The sequence below is a fragment of the Xiphophorus hellerii genome, chromosome 3 (genome assembly GCF_003331165.1).
Source record: "Xiphophorus hellerii strain 12219 chromosome 3, Xiphophorus_hellerii-4.1, whole genome shotgun sequence".
Lineage (NCBI taxonomy): Eukaryota > Metazoa > Chordata > Actinopteri > Cyprinodontiformes > Poeciliidae > Xiphophorus > Xiphophorus hellerii.
Genome location: NC_045674.1, coordinates 28,376,920 through 28,400,094, shown reverse-complemented (window position 1 = coordinate 28,400,094; position 23,175 = coordinate 28,376,920). Strand labels below are relative to the sequence as shown.

The window sequence follows — 23,175 nt, the reverse complement described above, 5'->3', positions numbered from 1 at the left end:
AGCTGACAGATGAATGATGTTGATTAAATGCATGGATCAAAAGACGCAACGTTGGATGAAGAAATGGAAAAATGGAAAAAATGGAAGGACGAACTAACGAATGGACACAAGTCAGACAACGGGACATTTTCTGTAAAATATAAATATGTTCCTAAGCTCAGTTTTCTTGTCCACATTTCTCAAAACCTGGAAATCCCACGTCTTTCACTTCCTACAAGCGATAGAGTCGAGTCTTTAGAAAAAGGTGATTTTATTGACAGAAACAATTCACACAAACACACACACAAACGTCATACAGTACATTTGAATGGTTACTGTAATCAATTACCAGGCCACCAGCAGACCAACAACAACAACAACAAAAAAAACACAGTACAGAATTTACTTCTAGGAGGCGGAGCAACAGAATTTTCTGTATGTGTAATTAAACAGAACAAAAGAAAAAAACATTCAAGGTACCATCAGTGGCTCTGTCACTCCTCAACCGGCCGTACCTGATTATTTCTGGCATGTCAGGCGACTTGCTCCTACACAACAAAGACCGGGTCCTCCCTTTCATATCGCTCTGTCTTCTCATTTAGGCAGCTCCTCTATGATGATCCTGGACACAGAATTCCACCCCGTGGAAGCGTCTCCCCGGGGATAATCGGCGCAGGTCCCCACCCACACCGCCACGTCCACCAACCCTGCCTTGACGCCCTCGCACAGCCCCTCGACTGCAAAAGGAAAACAAGAGCAGAGGTCAGAGGCAAGGATGTTTTTTTCTTCTTTTTTTTTTTTGTTTTTTTTTTTTAGCAAAATCACACAACTTCAATCGTTTCACGTCTTAAACCCTGAAGTTGTTTACTGACAAGCGGCGGCCCTTGTGAAGTCGAGAAGACGCCTGCTCGGCAGCAGCTGAGCACACGGAGGATTACCTGGGGCGTGCTTCTTGGCGAGCTCCAGCCAGATCAAAAGCTAAAAACGACCGCCTCTGTTATTTTCTGTTGGTTCGGGCCGAGCAAAAACACTGGCACAAAGATACGGTTGGTCTGTTTGGCAAAAAAAAAAAAAAAAAAAAACGAGAAGAGGAATTGTCACGGTTGATATAATGTATAGCCTCTGTCTGAACAACAGGTAAAAGACAATCCCGGCACGTTGAGGCTCCCGGATACGCTCTGCGACGTGCCGGTGTGATCCGCCGGATTTGTTTCAGAAACGTTTTGCGTTGCTCTCGCTCAAATTGTCCGGATTAAACACGAAACCAAACCTCAGTTGGTTTCCTCTTGAGACGACCGCAAGTCACCTTTCAATACCACGGTTTTAACTGTGAGAGCAAAATAATGACTAAATAAAACAATTTTTTTTTTAATTAGGCAAACCTACTCAAGTACAAAATGAGGTGGTAACACTTTATTTGAAGTGGGTGTGCATAATACTGACATGGCAACACCATAAGCATGAAGGTGCCTTCATGAATCCTGTTGTCATGAAGTGTCACTCGGTAAATAAATACACTTTTAATGCAAGTTTTAATAGACTTTTGCATTAAAAGTGTATTTATTTGCCACATGATGCAAAATTGACATGTTTAGTGGACTTTTAATGCAACATTTAGTGCAACTTTGCATTAAAAGTGGAATTATTTACCCAAAGACACTTCATGAAGACATTCGTGAAGACTCATGCTGCAGGTGTTTTATCATGTTTACGACAGTGTCATGTCAGTCTTATGCACACCCCCTCAAATAAAGTGTTACCAGTGAGGCACAAGCCACTATTCAATATTTTAGTCCTTTTTTTTTTTTCCTATTTTTTATTTTTATTTTTTTCACTACAGGTACTCCCTTACCTGAGGATGTTCTGTGGATGTTGATAGTGGAGTTGAGCTCCGGACTCCCCTGGTCCAAGTAGATGATTGACTCCACCGGCAGGGGTCCCGTGCACTCGGCCCCGTTGAAGGTGAAGTACCACCGCTGGCAGCAGGCGTTCTTGCACTTGAGTCGCAGGGAACCGCTGAAGAGGACTCTGAGAGCGCTGTCCGAGCGCAGCTTGGTGAACGTGCAGTCCTTAGACACGGCAACAAACAAGATTCTGAGTGAATTTGTGATGTTTTACAGAACCTATGTAGAAAAAAAAAAAATATATATATATATATACACCCCTTAAATTATACCATGTTTTCTCACTAAAACCATCCGCAAACTTTAATGTGTTGTACTGGGACATTATGTGATGGACCAACAGAAGATGGAGCAAAATTGTGTAAAAGTGAAAGTAATGAGAAAGAAAAAATGGTTTTCAGAATTGTATTATATATATATTTTTTTTTAACAAATAAAGACATAAAAAGTTTGGTGTACATTTGCACTCAGTCCATTGCAACACGGTGTCCAGGGTGACCCTGAGAAATATGACTTATCTTAACACTTTACAAGAAGACGGCTGTTTTTTTGAAAGAAACATAAGTAGATCTTTTTAACGTGTGCCACAAGTCATGTAGGGGGTTTAGCAAAATATATGGGAGAATGTACTCTAACCATGGGGCGGAAACGATTAGTCAGATTAATCGATTTTGGAAATAACCTTCAACTAATTTAGTAGTTGATTAATCGTTAACTGGAGTGCACAGACTCAAAAACAGGCCATTTGCTAAATGAAAAACACGCTCAGAGACAATACTGTACAAAAAATATTGACATTTTGCATTTAATATAAAAAAAATATTTGAGAATTATTCAGAATGTGCAAAATGTTTTATACGATTAATTGATGCAATAACTGCTCCTGAAATAATCAATAGTCGCAGCCCCACTGTTTCAGATGAAACAAAATAAAAATTCAACATTCAATTTCTAGATGCTCATGAAATATGGTGGCGGCAGAAACACGCTTTTCTTCAACGGGGACAGATAAGCTGGTTAGAGTTGATGGGAAGACGGATGGAGATAAATAACAGGACGATCCTGTGAGGAAAAGCCGACTGCATTCGACTTGGAGACGGCAGCGGAGAGGTCAACGTCCAACAGAACAACTGACCTCAACAGGCAGCGGGAGGATTCGGATCCCAGCGCATCAGCGCGCTGGGATTTCCCGAAGTCCACGCATAAACCTACATTTTCTGCGCACACATTCGGAAAACGACATCGACACACGATCTCAATCCAACCTGACGGAGTTTGAGTTAGATTTTTTTTTTTTTTTTACGAGAAAGAATGGGAGTTTCCAGCTTGAAGCCGGTGAAGACACACACACACACGCACACACACACACACACACAAAATAAAAAAGCCTGGAGCTGCAGTTCATGTGTCTCACAAAACACCAGTAAACTACATTATAAAGCTCGCGGCTACTTGAGGTGAAACTGTGAGCCCTTTCCGGAAGCGCCGTGCGAATTCATAACACAGACACTGCGCAGGCGGTGATACTCACCGCCACTTTACCCAGGTCGATCCCATAATTCAGTGCGTTCCAGGCGCACTGCTTGTAGTTGGGCCTCCAGGGTTCCTCAAAGATCTCGCTCACGCATTCCCCTTTTTCACCTTTGAGCCCGTCACGGCCCGGGATGCCCGGCGTGCCTGGAATGCCGTTGGCTCCGGGGTTGCCGTCTCTTCCAGGGGTTCCTGCTGGGCCTTGCAGGCAGCTGCCATACTGGAGATTAATAATAATAATAATAATAATAAAAAACAGGAAGGGAGAGAGTAGCCCATGAATGCCAAGAAGGGCAGCCGAATCTTGGGTAAATGAAGTTCCTGATTCGGTCTTCCGTTTGCTGCTGCTGCTGCTGCTGCTGCTGCTGCCTCGCGCGAGTTAAATCCATGTTTAGGAAACATGCACGTAAAATGAGGCAAGATTATATCTCATTTTACAAGTCACGTAAACAAAATCCGATGCCAGTCGGGGTGCGGTGGGGAAAAAAACCCAAACAAACAGATGTGTCTCCAAATCAAGGAGAAGGTTTGAGAACCGACGGACATCAAGCCACCAAGCTAATGAATGATATATTGTGCGTAAATGAGGAACTGCGAGCTCGGAGGTTCGTCTAAATTAGTAGGTGTGCGACTCATTGTCCTGCTCGGTTGTTGTCTGCCATCTTTGGGCAGATGCTGCAACACACTCAAGCTGACTCAGACTCACTCAAAAGTCAGCAGAGAGCTTGCCAAAAAAAAAAAAAAAAGCCACCGCACACAAACGCCGACACAATGGAAGGAGCCAAACGAGCGAGACGGGACACGTTCCTCGAATAGAAACACCGAGTGATTGCAGCGCAAAGGTTTGGAAAATTGGTGTTTTTTTGTTTGGGGAGGGGGTGAGGTGATGGGGAAGGCGGCAGATGGGTTTTAATTTAGGTTATTTGTAGGTGCTCTCTGTCAGGCAGGATAAACCGACACGTAGGAAGTGCATCCTTGACCTTAGGCAATCATAGTTGACTGGAGCAGCTGGGTTTGCTGCCCTTTTTTACTCAGCATGCAGCTGTGGAACAGCAGTGGAGCCAACAGACATTAAGTTTGGGGGGATGGGGGAGGGGTAAATCAAAAAAGTAGGGGTGGAGAACAAAGAGTTTTTACTTCGGTTTCAACATCTTGTCCTGACTTGGGTCCCAGAGGTAAAATTCTCAACCAAAAAAGAAAAAAGAAACAAAACAGTGTTTCAGATTTCCTAATCTAAAAAAAAAACCAAACAAACTAAAAATGGGACGAAATGCAGAATTCCTCTAAGTCTGTTCCTGCCATTAAGCTGCGAAAGGGTTTAGCTCCCAAGAGATACGAGACTTTACGTCGTCTCCAGAGGAAAGGCTGGATGAAGCGATGAAATTAGAAGGTTCTCGTTTGGCACTGAGTGTGCCGAAATAACACTGGAGTCCTTTCAAGGAAAAAAAAATGGGACGAGATACTTCCAGACATCCCGGGGGTTATTGGTGACGGCGTCTGGGAGTGATTCGAGAAAACCGGCGTATTCACAGGGTGGAAATGTCTGCAGAGTTTATTAGAGGTTGCATTTCTGGACGGCTTTCAAAGGCAGACAAATGAATGGAAACTCTGTCCGCCCTGCAGTACAGCTGACTTTTATATTAGCTGCCTGTATGCTCCTACAGTGGCAGCTTGCCTGCCTAGTTACACTATGGCCATATTGCACATAAGACAGACTCTGTTCCAGTACCTGGGTGCATGGCATGTGCATTAGTTCGGAAACCGTAGAAGTGCTGGCTGCATTTCATGCATTAGTCCACACCAAAGCACAGGCAAAAGCTTTTCAGGAACATGCAGAGTTTGATTTGAGAGATTTCCGATTCAACGGGTCTCGGGCGTAAAAAGCTGGATTTAGAGATTACCATGCTGCTCCGACAAGGAGGTCTTCCCTCGTCCGAGGAGTGTCTAGTGCAGTTGGGTTTGTCTGCATCGTTTCCTGTGCACTGGATACAGACGGTCACAAAATACGGACTTTGTTACACTCTACGACAAAAGAATTTTTGAGCGAATCGTAAATATTAGTTGTGGAAACTTAAACATCGGAATAGAGCATGTTGATTTGTAAAGGTGATGTTCGGTATTGGTTGAGCTGTAACATTTTTTTGATTTCGGTACCTAAAGGTTTCGATTGGTAATTTACCGTCTGCGGTGTCCGACAAACAACGGTGGAATTGACGTGTTTGGATTATGAATTGATATATCAAATTATTAAAATAAGGAAGTGGCGTAAGAGAAGGGGTCAGAATTTGAGTTTGTACTCAATTTTTAGCAACAGCGCTAATGCTAATGCTAAAAGTAAGGTCAGGTCAAACTACTTCATTTTGAAAGTGTTTTGCTAGCAAGCTTTGTCTTAACTAATAGGCTCCATACATGGGTTAGGGTTAGCAAGCGTCTCACTTGGGAACATACCTAGTTAAAAATCTGAAATTTGGCTATGTCTTTTCATTTTGGTGGGGTCAACACAACATCATTTTTTTCTTGCCTTTTTTACTGCCCCCCTTTTCACAAGCCCCTAGGGGAATTTCTGGATCCGCCCCTGCACAAAAAAAAAAAAAAAAAAAGAATCTGAAAATCTATCCATCAAAAACATATGCATATAGGTCTCTAACAGTTTGTTGGAGGCATAAATTACAGTAACTGCTTGAAGGTTCATTATGAACACTTCTGGGAGCAGAGGGACGGGGGAGGGGAGGGGGCACTGGTTCTAGGAAACCTAGCTAAAATAAACACAAGTTTTATTTATGAAACCCCAAAGTCAAGGGATAAATGTGTCATTTCTGCGTCAACGTTGCCATAGGCAGTAAATCTACACAAATATCCTTTGGATTCGGGGTGACGATCATTAAAATTAATCATCTGCAGAACCGTGAATGCATTTTTTTTTTTTCAACCGTGAAAAAAAAACAACAAAAAAAACAAAAAACAGCTCACACCTATAAAAAGTTATTTTCAACCGGAAAAATGGGAACACAAATAACAAAGCCAGACAGCACGAGCCAGACCCCAGCTTCCTGTTTTCCCTTCTTCTTCTTTTTTTTTCTTTTTTTTTTTTAAAGAGCCTACTCGGTTCTGTTGGAGGGCTGCCGACCGTGAAGTCACGGAGAACCAGCTGACCATAGAACCACACAAACGGCAATGATCTGCAGATGGAGGAGGATCATTTTAAAGTGCCTCGTGCTCCAACAAGTGAATTAACCAATAAAAATAATGAATTCTCCCGTGTTAATCAACTCCACGATATAAAAAGACACGTAAAACAGCGCTAAACAGCACAACAATAATAAAAAAAAAGGGCAAGAGCGAGACTAATGAATATGCAAAAACAAATCAATGAAAGTTACATGAGACGCATTAATAATACAAGGGGCGCTGACACGAAGGTCACCGACTGCGACAATCCCATTTTAATGAGATTGATCAAGAGAATCTACTTTGAAAAGTTGAGTCTTTAAGGTGACTTATTTTTTTACAGGGTCTTACCTTGTCAACGTCGGGTTCCTTTCGGTATCCTCTGCTTTTCACCTTTTCCACGCCGTAAAGAGGCAACGCCAGGCAGAGGAGGACGAGCAGGCGGCTCGCCAGAGGAGACATCGTGCCGGTGGTGACAGCCGAGTCAGTGTGCCGCCGTGTGAGGGAGCGATGCGAGGCGACAGTCCGTCTAAGCAGGAGGCCGGAGGAGGGCAGGCCGACAGGGGAAGGAGCCAGTCACCGCGCAGAGACGGAGCTAAAGAAAACATTCCCGGGTGATGTGGAGGGGGCACAGTGAGGCCACTCTGTCAAGATGTTGAGTCAGTGTAAAAAAAAAAAAAAAAAAAAAAAATCCGAGCTCAGATCAAGAGTGCCTCGCCACAGCGTAACTGTAAAGTGTAAGCGAAAAAGATTTTTTTTTAAAAAAAACAAAAAACAAAAACGTGGTTTTCGGTTCTTATTCTTATTTATTTTTTTGAAATAACAGTCTGATGAGTTCAAATCTTTAGTAGGGCATTTATATCTGCTTTCCATATCTTAAGTTTTTCTATTATTTGCAATAAATAAATAAATAATCAGGTGACTTCTAAGATAAATTGCTTGCACAGGCTTTTACTTAAGGGTGTCAAGAGTAAAAACAGCTGAACACCACATTTCAAATGATGATATTCTTTTCCTTCCGTTACCCAATTGTACGCTGATGTAAAAGAAAGAAAAAAAAGTCTCAATAAAATACAGTGACTCACACAAGGTGGAAAAGAATTGTACGTGTTTTTATTCAAAACATCACAGTAATCCGAGCTTACAAACTACAAAAGGTACAAAACTTGACCCAGGAAACAGAAAAAAAAAAAAAAGAATATTTGACAGACTACACAAGGCACATCATTAACTACACCTATAATAAGGTGACAGAAATACAAAACAAAACATTCATTGACACGGTTTCCCTTTTAATTTGTGACTCTGGAAATGTCTTATCTCCCAGAGTTAAAAAAAAAAAAAAATCAACTCAAAGAATCATGCAGCATTAAAGACGCAATGTATTGTCATATTAGTCACTTAAGGTGCGCAAAAACAACTTTAGATCATTTCTCTGTGACTTAAATGTTACGAATACTCCTCAACTAGAGCCAGTTCAAAGTTTAAGCAGAATTTGAGGCGACATATCGCCCCCTGCTGGCCTGGAGGTCCCAAGAGAACTTGAATTCACACAGGACAGGTCAAATGCACAGGTTGTATAGATATTAAGAAAAACCTTCACAATTTGAAGATTATAGTAACAGAGTTATATTGTGAAGAAAAGCCAGGCCTGCTCACACTTACATCTATAAATCACTGCTTGCATTTATTTATTATTCAGTAATTTGTGGTTTGTGCTTCTAATACCATACAGTGCAAAAAGGCCTGCTTGATTATGTTTGGATTATTTCCCAAAAGTGATTTAACCCAGTCCAGTTGATATGTCTTTAAAGACACCAGTGTACAAAAATGTAAAAACAAAAGTTCAGGACAGAAAAAAAGTGGAAAGCTTTTCAAAAATAAATTTGCACATTCAACTATTTCAAGTTTAAGAGCATCTTTTAAGAGTGGTACATACTTGGTCTTATAACAAACAATGAATCCAAAAGTAACAATAAGACTTCCAAAAACAGCACAGCTTTCATGTTTGGCGACATCATAAGCCACCTCATGAAGATTCAGTGTGTGGACTAATACAGTAAAAAAGCTTGAATTCTACAATAAAAAGAATATTTTACACAGGTCATGATGCAGGTTTTTTTTAAGGACTCGAACGGCGTTTAACTGAAACCTCTAAAAAGTGTTTGTGACGTATGCGATGTTCCTAAAAGTCCATTGGTAGTAGCCTGGTTGAGATCCAGCCGTGTTCTTCAACATTCAGACTAAAACATCGGTAAAGCTGGAACACGCAGTCACCACCTTGAGCAGCTGCAGTCTAAATCCCACATATTCTGGTCCAACAAACCACCTGTTGTTTGCTGCATGTTTAGGGTTCTAAACATTCGCTGGATACAACTTCAAAGACCTTTAAGCCACCATCAGTTGGAGGACTGAACAGGAAACATTTTTTAGCTTAGATTTCTTTTGGGTCCTTACTCTCCTCTGACGCCTTGTCCACCTTCTGGTGGGCGGAGTCCAGAATGCTGCTGTGCGATTGGTTCAAAGTCGGATGCTGCTGCTGCTGCTGTCCACTTGTAGCTTGTCTGGCGTCTGACAGCTCACTTCTTGGAGTCATTCTAAACACAAAGGCACAATACAGATTGATGATGTTTTTTAGATGCAGAAATTATAGCTGCTTATATGTTGTTTTTGTTGCTTAACATAGTCAAATTTACAGAGTCTCTGCTCAAACACACACTTTTCACCAAGTAAATGAAACCTCCAGTGTGTACTTAATCTGCAGAAGCTTTTTATTTCAGGGCTGAGGTGTAATTGGACAAATCAGCATAAGCAGTAAAAGGATTAAAATTTTTAATGAAACCCGTTTCATAAACAGGTGCAGCTATTCCTTCATCATCTCCCCGTTAATTAGGCCGACAGAAGGCTGATTCCGAGTGCGGCATTTCAATTTGACATGCTGGGAAACGAGATCCCCTTTATAAGCGAGACGGTCCAAAAAATTGCGCAGGAGAAAACGATCTTCAGAAATGGCCAAATTATGACGGCAAAATGAAAAGGAAAAAAAAAAAAGTATTTCATTGATTTAAGGTTTTTCAGGTGGTCAATGGCAGATCGGGGATAAGGCTGGGCCACCACGGAGAGGTTGAAGGTCTGTTACAGAGAAACGCAAATGCTTCTCAGTGACAACCTACAACTCGGATGTCAAAACAACACCTGTGTTCTGATGCGGCCTTGGTCGCAATGGAAGCAGAGACGACCACACCATCTATCAACCTGGATTTCACATCCAAATCCACGTCAACCTGGACTGAACACAGGCCAGGGTTCAGGCAATGCTTACTAAGGAGCCAAATCAATTTTTTAAGCAAGTTCTACTGCTGCTTTAGGTAAGGCTGCACCGAGTGCAGTTTTCTGATCTATTAAAAAGCCTGACCTGCAAATTCTCATTTTCATCATTTTTGGGTCTGAAAAGTCGCCAAGTACAACAAGGAACAGTGGGATAACTTCTGTTAAACACACATGTCTGGATGTCAGGCCTTTGCCGAGGTAGATAAGATCAGTGGATAAAATCGGCTTGTCACACAAGTATCGACCGGTCACTAGTCCCTCAAAACTAAGGAAATCGTGGTGATTTATCAGTGCACCCGTGGCTTAAGATTTAAGAGATATTTGATCTAAACCTGAAAAAAAAAAAAGACAATATAGGTTTCAATCATTTTTTTTCTAAACAAGAAAATTTACAATTTACTTTCATTGTATATTTTAATTCATATGAAAATGCCATCATTTAGTTGATACATGATGCACCTAAAAAGGACCAGTAGGAAAGCAAAGAGTTTCAGAAGACAATTCCCCCCCTCGTTTAATGAACTTTTGTCACATTTGTGTGCAGAAGAACCTATGAACACAGCTAAGTATCTGCACCTCACCACTACATAACTAGTCAAAGGGTTCAAATTTAAATACTGTGGCGAAATTAAAAAGAACTCAAGAAACTATCAGTTTGTAAAAAGTGTTTAGTTTTAAAGAAAAGAAAGAAAAAAAAAACCCTCTTACCTGCCGTCTGCTACTCTGTTCATGCTCTCTGAGCGGCTGCTGACCTTACTGGAGCTCCCACCTTTGCTGCGCCTCTCCCCGCCCTCTCGCTCCATCTCTCGCTCCCTCCTGGAGCTTCGGCCGGAGGCGCCGCGGTCCAGGTGCTCCCTGGCCGAGGTCTCAGACAGGGAGCTCCTCATGGGCAGCTCGTGGTTGCCGAACGCAGAGGAGCCTTGATGCACGGTGCTAGCGGGAGAGACGGCGGTGCTCGTGCCCATAGACTTGGAGATGACTTTGAGCTTGTGGGAGGTGGGTTTGTAGTGCTTCTTCTTGTGCTGGACGCGGCTGTTGTGTTTCAGGAAGAACTCGCAGGACTCCTGGAGGACCCGCCGGCTCTCGCTGATGGGGCTGCGGACCAAAGATGAGACCCCGTTAGCACGTCGACACGGCAGCTCTCCTTCTGGTTACTGTCGCTACATCACAGATGCAAGAGCCTTACTCTCTTTTGCGATTTCGTTTGAAAAAGTACGCCCACTCAGAACAGGTCTTTTTGCTGCTGACCCAGAACACGGCAGATATCCCGACCACCAGCGTCATCAAGTATTTCACGAGAAACAGAGAGAGGTCGGGACGGGTGAGCTCCGAGGCCTGAAACACAGACAGACACGAATGCTAACGAGATCCTTGTGATCTAGGCAAATTGTGTTCATTAAGAAATCCAATTTGAAGCAAAAACTGGCATTCGTCAAGGGGCTAAGTTGATTTTGACAATCTGGTGCTGGGAAAGAAGGCATTATGTGCTGCTGTGCCTTTCTTTTAATTTTTTTATTCGACTAAGCCATCATGATGTAATTGCAGTATGAAGACCAAATAGTTTAAACTTATATGTAGAAACTGGCCTCCTTGGACAATGCACAGCTGGCTCAACAAGAGGTCATCACACAGTTCATCAAAAGTTGAGTTTGCCGTTTCCAAGTGTTGAATCCACAGTTCTTCTGTAAAGAAAATAGCTGACCAGTTCTCCAAAAAAACCCACTGTATTTATACATAAATTATCTCTAATTTTTAATGACTTATTGTGTGTACAGATTTATTCATGTGTGATTTCAATTGCACTTCTTATTTCATGGAAACACCACATTTCTCAAATTGTGTTTTTGTCAAAATTAATTGAATATTGAAAAGGTTTTGTGGACGTTTACAATGGAAACACAGCTACTCGCTGATTTTCCAATCTTTACACAGGTAGATGAAATGAGTTGATAAGATCAGGGCCCCTATTTGAGAGTGAACGACGGAAACAGCCACAGATACCTTGTAGGAGCAGGGGATGCTGTACTCTTGACACCTGTCATTGATCCAGGTGTTCTCCCAGGAGCCGCGGTGACTCTGCTCGTAGGTGTAGCAGGCTAACAGGGTGACCAGCGGAACCAGGTAGAGGCAGCTGAACACGCCAATCCGGATCATGAACTTCTTGAGCTTCTCTTGGTTGCGCTCGTCGTGCTGGATCACCTGCCTGACGTGGTTGAGAGAGACGATGCCCGCCAGGATGAGGAAGAGGCCAACTACGACACCCACGCACAGAGGGGCGAGCACGAAGTACCGCAGCGCGTCGAGGTCGTAAAGCCCCACGAAGCAAACGCCGCTGATGTTATCTCCTTCGACCTTGTTCAGGGCCAGCAGCATGACGGTTAATGCGCCGGGGATTCCCCAGGCGGCGGTGTGGAACCACACCTAGAAACACAGGACACAGAGAGAATTGTTGCTTTGGAGGATAATTACCAGATTTTTCTAGATGTGCCACATTATCACCCGTAAGAACTTTCTCCCATTTCGCTATAGACACGTTGCAACGTCACGTAACGTGCTCAAGATCCTGCCAGAGCACTGCTCTCTGAGGAAGACCACCATTGGATTTATCTGTTGAGTTGTCATCATAACGCGCCAAATCTTAAATGTACACATGACATGCAATAGAAAAAGGAACGCAGTGCTTTGGTACCAATTGTCAAGAATACGACAACTAAAAAAGAAGGTTCAAGGCTCTCATTTCACAGGTCAGTGAAATGTTTTGAGTACAAAAATAAAAAAGAGTAGTGAGGGAGAGGGAAGTAGGTCAGTTGCGCTAGCCTGACTTTGACAACCTTAACATGTAGATGTGTTTCGGTTCAGTTAAAAAAAAATAACGTGACTCACACATCTAATCTCTGACAGACCATCTTGAGAGCAGGTGTTTAACCACCGCGTTCAGATGATCGCTTAGTAATAATCACAAAATAAACACGAAGCCTGAAAACATGATTCTGTAACACGCTGAATGTTACATTCTGTGGGAAATGTTTGTGTGTTTATTGGTGTTGAATTGTGATGCTTTAGTGGAGCTGTTGTCAGGCGGTTGCTATGGCAACAAGTCTATGTGTAGAACAGCTGATATGGAGCGACAAAAAAAGACGAATGCGAGTGGTTCTGAGTTGTTGTCCAAAGGTTTTTCTGCGTTATTTTTCCCTTTGCTGTAGCACACTGCACTACATTAACAGCGCCTGCATCTCCAGGTTTCATTTTGTAAGCACAATTGTTTTACCGCAGCAGTGAGGCTGTGAGTGGCAAGTAAAACAATCGCCTTTTTTGCCCTCCAGCGTTGTTGCGCATGCGGGCAAATGTCCGGATGTAAACAACAACGTGCAGCGTGTCTGGAAAACTATAAACTTCAACGTGTCTTACTGCAGTTTTTGGGAGTTTACAGATTGGAACCATACCGCTTTCTTCTCGATAGCCTCGCAGCTCCATTTGGGTCCAGCTGCCAGGAACCAGGTGATGGTGAGTATGACCCACCAGACGATCCCTGCCATCGTGAAGAAATAGAGCAGCATAAAAAGCAGAGTGCAGCCTTTGCTGTGCGAGCCCAGCACCACGGTTTCCACCGCTCCGTGGTGATCCGCTTTGGTGCAGGCGGCGCCGTTTCCGATCAGGAAGCCGAGGAAGTACACGAGCGAGACGACGCTGTAGCAGACTGCGTAGAAGATTATGGGACGCTCTGGGTATCGGAAGCGCTTGACGTCGATGAGGAACGTGAGGAAGGTGAAGAGAGTGGCGCCCAGGCAGATGATGGAGCACACGCCGATGAAGCTCTTGGCGAACGCGATGTCGTGAGGTCTGAAGTACATGTTGGAGCAGGGCGGCGCGCAGTCCTGGGCGCCGAGGAACGAGGAGCCGTGGCCCGGCTTGGTCTTCAGCTGCAACGGGCACCAGAAGCCGAGGTCTCTCTTCAGGGACGAGGAGGTCACTGGGGTGGTGGAGGGAAGGGCGGAACCATCCAACCCGCAAGGTTTCAATCTAGAGGACAGGAGCAGTGACAGGATGAGACTGATGGAACATTGTTGAACGTTTTACGCCTTTTTTTCTCATTCTCTAGCTGTGAACCTGAATGTGTTTTATTTTAGTAATAGTTGGTATAACAATGCAAAGTACTACAGCACAAGTGAGACGTGAAGGAAAAAAGATGCATCAAAATGTTTCACAGAAAACACAAATAAATAAACGGAAAAAATTGCTTCATTTGTATTTGGGGCTTTACCCTGATGCTCCTAAATAAAATCCAGAAATTTTTTTTTTTCCTTCATAAGTTACTGTAATTCAAATTCATCTGAAATCCAGCCGTTTTGTGAACGCCTTTTGGGAGTTTTCAGAGAACATTATAGACCAAACGATGTGGACGAAGATGCTCTGGTTGGATGAGGTCACATCTGAACTTTATGGTCTACATGCAAAACTCTATACTTGGTGAAAAATAGGGGATCACTGATCAATTGGACGGCCAATAAATCGCGCAGCTAATAAATTGGCAATTGGTAAATGACAGTAGTGAAGACTGACATGGTTATTGCAATATTCAAGAGCAATACGGCAAACCTAGTAATAATGTGCAGATCCAGTATATTACAAAAAACTTTATAAAGTACAGCAAAGGCTGTGGTTGTAATGTGACTAAACGTGGCACAGTTGCTGTTTGTTGTTGGTGGGTGTCCTCTTACTTGTTGCACTGTAGCTCAGGAGGCCAGGCGATGCCAAAAATGCGAATATTCTCCTCGCAGTCAGACAGGACGGCCTCACACTTTTCCCTGCATGGGCGGATCACCCTGTTCTCCTCGCTGCACGCTGGGATAAAGGCCTGGCACAGGAAGTGGTGGACGTCCGGTGAGCACTGTAGGCTTGCTAGGGGCATAAATGGCTGCAATGGGAGAGGAAAAAATTAAAATAAATAAAAAAATTGACTTTTGGCTACAGAGGCTATTTTTCTCAAATGAAGTCTATGGAAAACACAACAGTTTGCTTATGTTAAGCGATTGGTGGGGGGAAAAAATGTGAAGGGAATATCCTGAATTAAGCAGGTTACAAAAAGATCGACGATTAGATAACCTAAAACTATTTTTCGAGCAGAGAATCATCAATATAAGAAGGACCCGATTCTTCCCGTCTCCTCCAAAGATATCATCGGTGGTCATGAATTAACAATAATCTAAAAATAACAAAGGCATAGAGATCCAGGGAGATCATGGGTCATGTTTGCGTAATAAAATTAGACCGTGAGCTGATCTCCATCTGAACTATGTTGTGATAAGCTGCACCGTTCTTTTCGGCGGCGCACAAAGCTGCCCATTCACCGGCTGGAAAGGAAGCATACTCTTCTGTTTCAACACGCTGGTCAAGAACTTCCTGGAGAGGGGCGCACGAGGGAGCGGCGGCAGGAGTCAGGTGGTTATGGGGGGAATGCAATATAGCTGGCAGGAAATGAAAGGAAATACATTTCTGAAACAAGCAACTTGACGTTAAAGCCACCTTTTAACTGGAGACACTTTGTCTGCTGAGTAATGTTAAGATTTTTAGGAGCTGTAGTCAAGCCGCATGAAGGAGTTTGTGTTTTTGCCCTCAAAAACAAATGGCGCATACTCTAAAGCACAGACCACTATTCAGTGTTTTGCTTCTTTTCCCTAAATCCTTTCTGGCAGAGGTCCCATATCTGTGAGGCCAAGGATCGCCCCTCTCTCTCTCTCTCTCTCTCTCTCTCTCTGACAGTAAGCACCCTTGTTTCTCTCCTTTGGAGGTCCCTGACTCGGAGCGCCTTCTGGGCTCAACAATCTGACCTTTATTTTCTTTGCAGTGCTTACAGTAAAAACTGCTCACGTTTCACAAACCGTCAACGTGCGTCAGTGTGATAAAGTCAAACCTTTTTTGCCTTAAAGGGGCAGTGTTATGTATTTTTCCGGCACATAGTTCCATTTTGCAGCACAATCAAGTAACTATGTTACCTTCAGTTGTTATAAAAATTATGTATATATCAAATATGTTTGACTTGTCTTCAGTTTGACAGAAGAGATGCAATGATTACAGTTTTCTAGTCGATCACGACCAGGGTTTCCCCCAGTATATTATAGGCCTGGCGGCCCGCCATGCTTTACGAGCCCCTCCACCACGCTAAGCCTTTCTTGTTTATGATTTTAGAAAAATAATAATAAATTAAAAACCGCTATTTTTTATTTATTTTTTTAAAGCCGGATTGCAAGCGTCTCTGTTGCTCTGAGCGTTTCACTGGCGGAGCAGATTTATTCCTAAAAGATATGTTTACAGAAGATAGGTTTATAGTTTATGCATTTAAAGCCGGGCCAATCACACCGCTGGCGCCTCTGCGCGTTGCCTCGCGCGCTGCAGCAGCTGGATGTCTTAAGGTTACGTCAGCGCGCTCCTCCTTTCACTCAAACTGAACACAGGGTGACCTTTATGGATATTTACATCAACCCCCTGTGAGGAATTATGTTTTTTTCCAGAGGTTTTGATCAAGGTAAGAGTTTAAACCCCACCACGTTAGCTCTGGTTGCGCAGCTCCACGTGAACCGCAAGAATAACGAGGACTTCGCTGCAGCAAACAGAAAGGGGCGGGGACGGACCACTGTCAGTCTCATACCTTTATTTGGAAATGTGACCCTTGCACTCCGGAAGTGGAGGGGGCGCTATTTCGTATTTTATCCGCGGTCTCCCGTTTTTATTTTGTTTTGAAATCTGTGATATATCTTCACCTTTAGTTAGGAGTTTCACTCTCAAAATGCACTTGAACTTATTTCTGTTATTTACTTCAGCGAAGCTCACAGTTTTTAACAAATTCCATAACTTTCTGTGTACTTCTAAATCTGCTCCTTAGTTGCATATTTTCGGGCCTGATACTGCCTCTACTGGCGTGGGGGTGGTAACACTACTAATATAATTACATTACTAAATCAGAGTACCACAACGTTTTTATTATTTATTATTAATTCTGGCATTACTGGAACCGTAAAAGATAAAGTCCCTCACAAAACACCGTACCTTTTCATTTCATTTAGAAAGTAGAGCTAATTAAATGAAACCATATCGAATCCTTTGTCCACTTAGTCAGACAGAGTTAATGTGCGTGGCTGCGCGGAGATCTGAGAAACACGTCCTATAAACTGGACCAACCAAAAGAGTTTCTGTGTCCCCTTGTTAAAAACTCAACAGACAGGAAATGGAAGAGCTACTAAAGCCACATTAGCAGCATTAAATTAAATCTCCTGTTTGTTGCGCATCTCTGAGCAGTGCAGCGGATTTAACTCATGCAGGGCAAGTCCAAGGCTGTATGAGGCCTTGAGCAGAATTTTTCATTTATGTATACTGAAACCATTAATTCAAATTTAGCAGCACTGATAATCTCAATAAACAAATGTTACATTTATGTATCTGTGGTTTGTGTTAAAATATTAGCATTTATGGGCCCCTGAAGCCCTGGGGGCCATATTGAGCTGCTCACTTAATTTGGATTAAACAAAAGTGCAAATAACTAATATTCATTTTAATTTTGTTTTTCATTTGTTGTTTTAAAGACTAGTTGTGGGTTTAAATATCGTTTCACTGGCGATGTCTTCCCGTAACATATAATTGCCCAGTAATATTTTTACTTTTCCTGTCTACTTAACATCTTTCAATACCAAAACACGGTGGACCGCCTCGGCGCCCCGACCACCGGGCTTACCGAGTTTTCTGGGGGAAACCCTGACGACCTTTAAAAAGCCTGACCTGTTGATTCTGAATTTGGTCGATACCATTTTTTTTTGTCTGAAAAGTGACTATATATAGCAGTAAAGTTTCTAAGTTGCCAAAAGTGGTGTAGTTATTGTTAGAAGTGAGAAATTTGACTTTGTAATTTAACATCTTGAAATTCGGCCTCAGTTTCTTTAAAAGCTCCCGCTCTTTCTGAAACTTCTGCCGTCAGGAAGTCATGACATAACATCGCTCCTCTATCAACCTTTTAACAACATTTTTACCAGCGTTGTACTGACAAGTAGCTTGTACAACGAGTTCGGGAGATGCAGAGTTCCAATTAGCATTTTGCTAATTGCTGACGGCTAGTCTGAAGGAGCTGATTGAGGGAGTTGTGGGGGAGGGAGTTCTGTGAAGCGGAAGCTTGGAAGCTAAGAAGCTGCAGCTCTGAGGAGGAGCTTCATCCTCGAAGGCGGGGCTAGGTCCACCCAGACGTTTTTCACAGCTGAATGGTTGCCATGGGAGATAAAAGGATTTCTCAAACAAGCACGAAAGAATCAAAGCAAAACTCCAGGTATATTTTTTGATGAGAGAATAACATTATAACATGATGTAAAGCTAAAAAAAGAGTCCACTATACGTAATACTACTGCTTTAAAAGGGTCAACTCTTTTTGAAAAAATATCTTTATCTAGAAGAAAAAGATACATGAGGTTTGTCACCTATTACTTAATTTTTTTTTGTATTCAAATTTTTTTTTTTTAGGTATTCTAACAGCTAAAACACCTGAGCTCTTGAATCTTCTGGAATTTGGAGCAAATGCCTTCCCTCTGGAGTACTGGACTGATTAGCCGACCTCGGCTGAGAGTGAGGCAGTCTGTTGGATTCCAGTACCAAGGCTTAGTGATAAACAGCTACACATTTCAGACAGGGCTGAAGCCAGAGTGTTAGGCTGTAACATGGGAGACAGCTAAGCATACAGTGGGGGGAAGGGGGGGCAAATGAGTGAGTCATTAACAGACAGAAGATACTCGGTGTGGTATGCGCAGTCAGCTTTGTGTGGGACCAGGCGTGTCCCTCCCCTTCCTCCTAAAATCAAAGGCTCCACGCAACAAAGTCGATAGAGTTGCCGGTGGCCAAGGTTGCTGTGAAATCGAACACCTGCACCTTTGCCAGATGCCGCACAAAAGACTCCTTCAACAGATCACTGCTCATATTCACAAAGTCTGACACTGAGTGTAAAAGTAACCAGAACCCTGGGTCCTAAGGAATGCCTGGAGACAAGATGCTCTACCAAGAAAAACGAAACAAAAAAACCAAAAAAACAACAGGGATTTCTGCAGAGGAACACACACCTGGACAAGTTTATAGGAGCATAATGTTACAGATCGCCGCAAAAAGTGAACCAAGAGTTGATTAAAGTTGCATTTTCAGAGATTTTTGCATAAAGAGATCATTGCTGAGATTTTTTTTTTTTAACCCGCCGTCTCATAAAAACATCCAGAACAGTGAGTGTGAAGCAACACGCAATGTGGCATTGTGCAACTGTTTTAAAGAGTTTACCAATAAGTGCGTGATAAATCCTTCAGAGATTTGCTCTTTCTCTTTTGACCTGCAAACCGCTTTCCACTGACAAGTCAGAATTATGGTTCTGGCTCACATTTCCATCATGTCCTGACTGGCTGCTCCAAACACCTGCAGCCCTGCACTGTTTCCAAGTATTTTCAACCACATTACACTCTGGAACCACATGTTTAGTGTCCATCGGGTAGGGCGGGAGGGTCACTACTTGATTGTTACTAGGGATGCACCAATATGAAAATTTGGGCCAATAGCAGCATAGATATTTTATATACCATACACGTTCCCCGAACCCTTCAGACATCATGACTAAGTCTGTTCACACGATAATCATTCAAAAACATGCCACACCATGATCTGCCAGCTACTTCCTGTCGTCTTCTTCTTCTTCTTGGTTTGCGCCAGTGGCAACGTCTGGTTGTTGGTCTTGTGACTCATGCGATGTTTTGTGAAATAAGCCAAATTTTTATATGGCCACAAAAAAAAAAAAAAAAACACCTCATCCTCAAACTCGTTTTATCGAAAAACGAGTTTCTTCGAAATTGTTGTGTTTACAAAATAAAGCGAATTTATTTTTGAAACGTCAAATTGCATAATAATGTGGTCAATGGAAGTGCAGCTGCTGTCCCGTTTAGCTCTGTTGTGAGCGAGGGCTAACTGACTGACCCGCCCACAAGGTCACATCTGGATATGCTAACAATAGTCACCCCACTGTTGCCAACTTAATAACTTCGTCGCTATATTTACAGATCTTTTAGATGAAAAAAATCAATATGGGCTGAAATCGGAATCAGTAGGACAGGATTTTTTTTTAAAGATCGTTGATCGTCCAGAAAACTGCAAACGGTGCAACCGTAATTGTGCTTCATCAATTATTACATTGGCTGGTAAACTCATTACTCACTGATCAAAAATGTCAGAAGCTGCAGCGTGATTTATATACCAATCAATAATTACCCTACAAACTTCATTAATGCCTTGCAAAATCTGCTGATAGATTTTGCAGCGGTGGATGTTTTAGTTACTACTGAATTTGCTGCATTTGAAGATGCAAACCCTGATTGTGCATCTACGGTTTTTATATAGCAAAAAACTTCATTCACATACATTTTGTTAAAACACTTACGCCATATTTCGGAGTTTTGATAAAGGTTATGGAAAGAGATGCAGCTTGAGCAGAACCTGACCGGTGGCTGGAAACTCAAAATTCAGATTTTTTAAAAACGTTTTTGCCAGCTCAGTGAACACGCCACACACAGGCACAACCAGATAGTTGTAACAACAACACTCTTCAGAGTGGAAGTTGCTGCTGAAGAACGAAAGTTGGTTATTTTCAGAAATAGTATTGTGTTTCAGAAGAAGCAGAGAATTCAAAAGAAGCTGGACTTTCTATGGAGGTGGGTACAAAAGAGGAGGAACGTTAGGTCTTACGTCGTTTAGGCTTACCTCCATTTTGCTAGCTGCGATTTCCTGGTCGTAGTGATCCATCATGTTAGGAAAGAAAGTCATGTTGTAGGGCATCCCGAGGCACCGATGCACTTTGATGGGCTCACAGGTGAACAGGCTGTGAGAGCCGCAGCTTCCAACCCACGCCAGCGACAGCCACAACCACAGTGGCCCTGGCATCAACATGGCAGCAGCTGACTTGGTAATGAAAGTCTGGCTTCTATGTCAACTGGAAGAGGTTGCTCTTTGGAATATATGTGCCTGAATTTGATGGATTTTCTTTTTCCTTCTGACTCACAGCATCATCCACAGATCACTTTTCCTGGAGACATTTCAGAGGCCTGAGCAGCAGGTCCCACATCCCTGTAAATAAATTGCGATTAACATGAAATTTGTCACTTTTAGGAGCCCTACTCTGGCATTTACTTACTTTTTTGTGTGTGTGTGTGTCTCTTTACCTGTGTACAGCAAAGAGAAATGTATTACAGTCCCTGGTTCAGTGAATTTCCTCATGTCCCTTGAGGTGCTTATAAGACCCAGCTTGAGAAACTCTCCTAAGAAACATAACTCAGGCGGATTTTGGGAGCCATAAACCAGTCAATCCCTGCACAAACTTTGTGCGCATGCATCTGCACAGGCTGGGGGGTGGGGGTGGGGGGGGGGGGGGGGGGGGGATGCAACAGGATCATAGGTGATTCAGAAGAATCAGTCTCGGCTTGTTGGAGCCCATTAAAACTTCACATTAAAACGTCAGAGCTCCAAATACGCAATTGCATATTAGGAGCTTAGAGTTATGAATGCGAAGCCGACTGAAATGCTTTCCCATTGATATCCTGTTTCTCACAAGGTAAAAGCTTCACTATGAACGTGGTCATTTCATATGGGGCCCATGTGGAATTAGAAACATTTGAAGACACTATGCACATGTTTTAGGTTATGCCAAGAAGTTGTTTAAGATGATTTATCATATTTTTCTTTACAGACAATAGAACTTGGGATAAATATTAGTTTACAGATTTGATGTGTTTCCTAACAAACCTTCAGACTAACCTCAAAGCTCACTACCGACCTGTACTAGTGTGTACACTTACTAATATTACCCATTGACATAAGTAGTCTTATTAAACTTTTACATTAAGAGCTAGCGAGGTAACACTGACACGTACCCACCAATTGGCGAATAAGAAACATTGTAACTATGTAATAGTTGCTTTAGAACTGTTTAACTTTGACAACATTCTGGAAGCAGAATCGACTTTTAAGCCACGAAGACAGACACCGAGTGTGCGGAGAAAGTTCAGCCGAGATCCCTGCCTCGGTCGCTGCCGTCGTGGGACAGCAGGCTCCGGGGAAACTTCGGTGGAAAATTGGGAACAATAACACAAGCTGAAAAACCAAAAGACACGGATTAAAATGACTTACCTCCTACAGTCAACGTGTTTTTGTAGCAGCAGTTCACATGGAAACACTAAGGAGAGGGTTTTTTTAAAGGAATGTGAGGACCTATTTCCTCCGTCTCTGTTTTTGTCCGGTGCTCCCATCGAATAGCGTCGACGCCAGGAGGCGCTGTAGCCTCCCAACCGCTCTGAAAGCGGAGTAAGAAGAGAAACAGCTGTGCGTGTGCGCATACGTGTGCGTGTGTGTTGTATGGAGTGCCAAAGGTGCCACAATGTAAAGCGTATATTGTTGCTTATAGCCAAAATGAATTGAATAAAATTGAACTTAACTGTGATAATTATCAAGGAACTTTCTAAATAATTAGGAATTTATTACATTTGTCATTAAAAATACATGTATTAAACACCAACTCATCATATACCATGCTATCAAACACACAAAAGCTGTAATGAAGATGAATAAAAATAAAGACGACAAAGAACAACAAGTCAGTTTTAAAACATATTCACTGACAGCATTTTGTCACACTGACTGTTTAAGTAGACACTTTTTCATGAGGTTGCGCAAACTTGGAGCAATGGGTATGTCATAGTAACAACTAGTTTGCTTGCTTCAAATTCTAAAGCCCTGGCATATTAAATGAAAGTAATAAATTATGGTCTCCAAGTTTTCAGCCACTATTGGATGATATAATATCTACCTTGCATTGTCATACAGATGTTTCAAAATGAGATTGGCTTATGATCCTCCTAAGCAAAGGATTCTGTTTAATTTCTGTTTGAAAGCTTGAAAAGACGGATTGAAAAAAGCAAAAACATGAATAAGTCCTTGGCATACCATTATGTTTATTTAATCTGACATTATTTGATGCCACCTTCTTTATTAAGCAAGTTTCCTGCACGCACCAAAGTCAAGATTGGGAAATGGCATAAATCTTGTCGTCTGGACAACATGATCTCTACATAACACTTGATTCAGTTTGTTAGTCAGTGTTAGTAATGAAAGCCTTACTTGCAGAATTGGAATTTAGCTAATGACAAGTCCACAGAACCTGGCAGGAAGTCTAAAATTGTTCTAATTTTTATATTTTGAATGAAGAATTTTT

At 42.4% G+C, this 23,175-nt stretch overlaps 2 protein-coding genes across 5 annotated transcripts; both read right to left on the bottom strand.

Annotated features, from left to right (window-relative positions):
* Positions 1–226: 226 nt before the first annotated feature.
* cthrc1b (collagen triple helix repeat containing 1b) lies at positions 227–7,478 on the bottom strand. 2 transcript variants are annotated; one of them, XM_032557771.1, is made up of 5 exons: positions 6,933–7,478; positions 5,315–5,395; positions 3,415–3,633; positions 1,832–2,048; positions 227–716 (listed from the first exon to the last, which is right to left on the bottom strand). In XM_032557771.1, the coding sequence occupies exons 1-5, from the start codon at positions 7,041–7,043 to the stop codon at positions 574–576; spliced, it is 771 nt and encodes a 256-aa protein (XP_032413662.1). In that variant the 5' UTR covers positions 7,044–7,478; the 3' UTR covers positions 227–573. The 2 variants fall into 2 exon arrangements, with proteins under 2 accessions (XP_032413662.1, XP_032413663.1); XM_032557772.1 differs by lacking the exon at positions 5,315–5,395 and having other exon boundaries at positions 6,933–7,472.
* Positions 7,479–7,672: 194 nt separating this feature from the next.
* fzd6 (frizzled class receptor 6) lies at positions 7,673–22,238 on the bottom strand. 3 transcript variants are annotated; one of them, XM_032557767.1, is made up of 9 exons: positions 22,095–22,238; positions 21,131–21,310; positions 20,673–21,035; positions 14,630–14,826; positions 13,355–13,931; positions 11,913–12,332; positions 11,098–11,246; positions 10,620–11,006; positions 7,673–9,178 (listed from the first exon to the last, which is right to left on the bottom strand). In XM_032557767.1, the coding sequence occupies exons 3-9, from the start codon at positions 20,856–20,858 to the stop codon at positions 9,016–9,018; spliced, it is 2,079 nt and encodes a 692-aa protein (XP_032413658.1). In that variant the 5' UTR covers positions 20,859–21,035; positions 21,131–21,310; positions 22,095–22,238; the 3' UTR covers positions 7,673–9,015. The 3 variants fall into 3 exon arrangements, with proteins under 3 accessions (XP_032413658.1, XP_032413659.1, XP_032413657.1); XM_032557768.1 differs by having other exon boundaries at positions 21,131–21,226; XM_032557766.1 differs by lacking the exon at positions 21,131–21,310.
* Between the last annotated feature and the right edge of the window lie 937 nt (positions 22,239–23,175).